The sequence below is a fragment of the Triticum aestivum genome, chromosome 3D, assembly GCF_018294505.1.
Source record: "Triticum aestivum cultivar Chinese Spring chromosome 3D, IWGSC CS RefSeq v2.1, whole genome shotgun sequence".
NCBI lineage: Eukaryota > Viridiplantae > Streptophyta > Magnoliopsida > Poales > Poaceae > Triticum > Triticum aestivum.
The window spans coordinates 69,760,460-69,765,176 of NC_057802.1; the positions used below are offsets into that span (position 1 = coordinate 69,760,460).

At 54.3% G+C, this 4,717-nt stretch overlaps 1 protein-coding gene across 1 annotated transcript; it reads left to right on the forward strand.

Moving 5' to 3' along the window:
- Positions 1-184: 184 nt before the first annotated feature.
- LOC123077488 (formin-like protein 3) lies at positions 185-3,341 on the forward strand. Its single transcript, XM_044499767.1, has 2 exons — positions 185-2,780; positions 2,879-3,341. Exons 1-2 carry the CDS (start codon positions 270-272, stop codon positions 2,924-2,926), a joined length of 2,559 nt encoding a protein of 852 aa, XP_044355702.1. The 5' UTR covers positions 185-269; the 3' UTR covers positions 2,927-3,341.
- Positions 3,342-4,717: the final 1,376 nt, after the last annotated feature.

Sequence of the window (4,717 nt, forward strand, 5' to 3'; positions counted from 1 at the left end):
TGTGAATCTGGAGCTGCAGCCTTAAAAAGAGCCAATTCACATCCAGCCCACGAGACCAAGCCGCTCCCAAAACGATAACTCCCAGCCCGACCCGCGCGCCCGCGCAACTGGTTCGCGCCATCCCTCGAAAAGGAAAAAGGAAAAACCAATTCGCGCCGCGCCGCCACAATTTCATCTCTAAATCGCCCCCGAATGACGGCGAACCAAGAATTTCCGCGCGAACCGCATGCGCTTTCGCGGCCGGATTCGAAATTTCAAACCCAAAAGCCATGGCGTTCCCTTCCATTTCCGCATTTCGGCTCTCTTCCTCCCACCGCCGCCTCCTCCTCAAATTCGTCTCTCCAATTCCTCGCGCGCTCGCCTCGATTCCAATCCCGAAAGTTTTCCGCCTCCGCCGGGATCATTTAAGCCCTTCTTCCCTCCTCGGGCAAATCACCCCGCGCACCGCGAGCCTGTTTCATAGCCAGATCACCGATCCAAATCTCGCCGCCCCGCCCATGGAGATCGCCAGGGACGCCGCCGCGAGCGGTGGCCGCAGCATCCGCGACCTGCCGCCTTCGAAGCGGTTCAAGTTCGTCGGCTCCAACCTCGGGCCGATGCCGTGCCCGCCGCTGCCGGCGAAGAAGCGCGCGCTCCCGCCGCTGCCGGAGGCGGCGCCTGCCGCTGCCTGCCTTCCGGCGAAGAAGCGCGCGTATGCGCTGCCGCTGGATGCCGTCTCGCCAGCGTGTCTTCCGGCCAAGAAGCGCGTCCACGTGCGCCCCCCTCCGCCGGAGGATAGCGCTCCTCCTCCCTCCGTCCCGTCCAAGAAGCCTCCCCTCGCTCCGGTGAAGAAGCACGTCGGGGTGCCGCCGCTCCCGGAGCGCGTCGTCAACGCCACTCCATCCGTCCCGGCCAAGAAGCGCGTCCAGGCGCCGTCGCCCCCGGAGTTCGCTGCTGCTCCTTCCCACGTCCCGGTGAAGAACCACGTACAGCTGCCGCCGCGCCCGGAGAGCGTCCTCGCCGCCACTCCATCCGTCCCGGCGAAGAAGCGCGTCCAGGCTCCGTCGCCCCTGGAGCACGCCGCTCCTCCCCCCGCCGTCCCGGCCAAGAAGCGCGTCCATGCGCCGTCGCCCCTGGGATACGCTGCCGCTCCCGTCGCCGTCCCAGCCAAGCCGAGCGTCCTGGTGCCGTCGTGCCCGGAGGTCGTCGCCGTCGCCCCCTCCGTCCAGGCCAACAAGCGCCTTCCGTGGCAGTCGCCACCGGAGGACGCTTCTGCTCGGGCCCCGGTTTGCCTCCCGGCGAATAAGCGCGTGATGTCGCAGTTCATCCCGCCCTCTGCATCTCCACCATTGAAGTCAGATGGGGCTCTCGTCGGCGCCGTCAAAGAAGCCTGTCCTCAAGGCTTCGTTGAAAGCGGCGCCGCCACCTATCCTAGGGTGGTGAATGGTGCTGAAGCGTCCAAGGACCAAGTGTTCCAGAAATCCCGCAGAACAAACACTGCAAAAAGAGCGAGTGATCTGCACTGCAAGAAGCTCTCCGATGTCATCAGTGGCATGCAATTTGAAGTTCAGGCCGAAGAGCTCAAGGAATTCGAGCCAGCGAGTGATCTGCACTGCAAGAAGCTCTCTGAAGTCGTCGGCAGCATGCAATCTGAAGTTCACGCCGAAGAGCTCAAGAAATTCGAGCAAACTAGTGATCTGCACTGCAAGAAGCTCTCCGATGTCGTCGATGGCACACAATCTGAAGTTCAGGCCGAAGTGCTCAACAAATTCGAGCAAGCGAGTGATCTGCACTGCAAGAAGGTCTCTGATGTCGTCGGTAGCATGCAATCTGAAGTTCAGGCTGAAGAGCTCAAGAAATTCGAGCAACCTAGTGATCTGCCCTGCAAGAAGCTCTCCGATGCCGTCAATGGCACACAATCTGAAGTTCAAGCCGAAGCGCTCAAGAAATTCGAGAAAACGAGTGATCTGCATTGCAAGAAGCTCTCCAATGTCGTCAATGGCGAACAGTCTGAAGCTCAAGCCGGAGTGCTCGAGAAATTCGAGCAAACGACTGATCTGCACGGCAAGAAGCTCCCCAATGTAGTCGTTGACGAACAGTGTCAAGTTCAAGCCGAAGCGCTCAAGAAACCCGACCACGCGATTGATCCTAAAGTGGCAGCACCGGCACGCGAGGAGGAGCACACGAAGGAAGACGAAGAAGTGGCGGCCGAGCGAAGGCAAGACGCTCTCGCGGAAGAAGATGACGACGGCATCCTGTGCGCGGTGTGCCGGAGCACCGACGGCGACCCGTCGGACCCCATCGTGTTCTGCGACGGGTGCGACCTCATGGTGCACGCCACCTGCTACGGCAACCCGCTGGCCCAGTCCATCCCGGACGGCGACTGGTTCTGCTCGCTCTGCTCCGGCAAGCCCCCCGCCGCCGCCGTGGGGAAGAAGGGCAAGCCGGCGCGCCCGCCCTGCCGCCTCTGCCCGGCGAGGGGCGGCGCCATGAAGCGCACCACGGACGGCGCCTGGGCGCACATCGCGTGCGCGCTGCTGGTGCCGGAGGTGTTCTTCCGGGACCCGGACGGGCGCGAGGGCATCGACTGCTCCCTCGTGCCCGGCCGGCGGTTCACCAGGCGCTGCTACGTCTGCGAGAGCAGCAGGGGCTGCGCGCTCGAGTGCTCCCAGCCCAAGTGCGACCTCGGGTTCCACGTCTCCTGCGGCCTCAACGGCGGCCTCTGCATCGAGTACCGCGAGGAGAAGGGCGGCGGCGTCGTCGCCGGCTTCTGCAGGGAGCACACCAAGCTCTGGGAGAAGGTAAGATTTTGTAATTTTCTTGTCATTGTCTTGTTTGAACTTGCTTCAGGGATCTGATGTGAATTTTTTTGGTTGGATTTGTGTATGTGTTGGTGCAGCAACAACTGACTGGCAAGTACAAGATTGTTTCTCGAGGGCAGCAGTGACATGGAGATTGACGAGAAGAATCTGCCGATCAATTGCTATGGATTGGTGAAGAATTGCATCGATCTCATAATTGTCTAGGATTGTGTCATTGTTCGTTCTAGTGTTTTCGTTTTCTCCTTTTGGTGTGCCTTCTGCAATCTTCAGATATGGTAGAAGATTAGTAGTGTGTCATGGCATGTACTGTAGTTACTTTGGAGTTTTATTGCCATAGTTTTATGGTGTAGTATGTAGAAAGCATGTAGTAGTAGCTGTTAAGCTTCAGCTCACTTCTGATGTCAAGAAGTTGGGTTGCTCCTACCTCTTTAGAGACTTGGATTATTTTCAATAAGCAGAGTTTGAAGTCTATAGGTTGGATTAACAGTCTCTAGTTGTAATTTGGTGTCAGTATATTGAAATAAGAGCATGTATTTTCCAGTGTTGGCCGTTGTTGCGAGCAAGCATTAGTATTTGCCTCGGAATTTATTCAGTAACCCAATTAGCGGATTACAATAGCGTGCAATCACCTCCGTGCGAAGTAGTGCAGACAATGAGCATCTGTGCTGCTTGATCTGACTAAAGAATTCAAAACCGCATCTTCAGATCGCTGACAATCACAAAATTTCACTCTCATCAACTTGGTCCAAGATGATTATGTTTCCCGGCGCAGATAATTGTAAAGAAACAAGTTCTGACATTATCTTTCCAGGTAAAAAGAAACAAAACAAGGGGATAATGCCGCTTTCAAAATGTTGAAATGAAGCCCTAAATCTGAATCGGCAAGTGCCTGAATAAGCCAGTCGGTCAGGTGCTCCCACATGAACCTGCCACTAACTTATCTTAGCCATATCTGTATGACTGTATCTATCCATGTAGTGGCGGCCAAGCACAACGTTGCCTTGTCTCGTTCCTTTGCCGTGCCCAGCTGTGTCATCTGCCATCGGGCCCTCTCAACGTGCAGCTTGGAGGGCCAATAACGTGCTCCCATGCGCAACCACGCTCGGATACAAAAACGCCGCCGGTATCAAGCTAGGCATCACATGTGCCGCCATACCATGTCTTACACTCAAACAAGTGTTTTCTTGGCACGGAATTAAATTTGTTGATCTTATCATAATTTCACATTGGCAACTTGAAAACTTCAAAAGGGAAACACGACCTCCTAGATGATTTAGAAAAAGAAGAAGGCAATGTCAAAAACAGATTGTGTAAACGCACCGAGTTTGTCTTTTGGGAGCGCACAAATGGACACATCCATGAATTATTTTCAGATTTTTTTTAGGAACTTACAAATGACTAAACGAGAAAACCTGCACATAAACACCCTGCTACTTTCGTTCATCTCGGAAGGGCGGTATTTTGTGTACGAGATAAATACACTGACTGTCATTGAAGTTGATGCAAAGGTTGGGGGTGATCCTCCTTTTCTGTTTTTTTCCTTCTGAAATTGAGTCAAAAGCACAATACTTTTCTAACTTTTTTGTGTACCGAGCGGCTGAAATAGCGAGACACATGTGATCAACATTTTTTCCCCTACATGTAGGACTTATTCTTTTCGAACAACTGGCACCCGGAGCACTACCTTTCCATCAGAAGAATAGAAAAGTATGTATAAACATGTGGCCACATTTTGTTATACCAGGGCAATTCTAACCATGTGCACCAAAACAAACACATCAAATGACCGCGAGCAAGTCTTGGCATTTACGTAGATAGAGGAATCGATCATCCAGCCATAAACATCAATAAGCATCAAATCCGGACAACAGGGTAGGCCATATGGACCTAAAGGAAAAAGCACATGAGGTGTGAGG

Excerpts from the sequence above, each read along its gene's own strand:
- LOC123077488 (XM_044499767.1), top strand. The coding sequence starts at position 270 with ATGGCGTTCCCTTCCATTTCCGCATTTCGGCTCTCTTCCTCCCACCGC. Across the intron at positions 2,781-2,878 it reads ACACCAAGCTCTGGGAGAAG|CAACAACTGACTGGCAAGTA; the intron begins GTAAGATTTTGT and ends GTGTTGGTGCAG.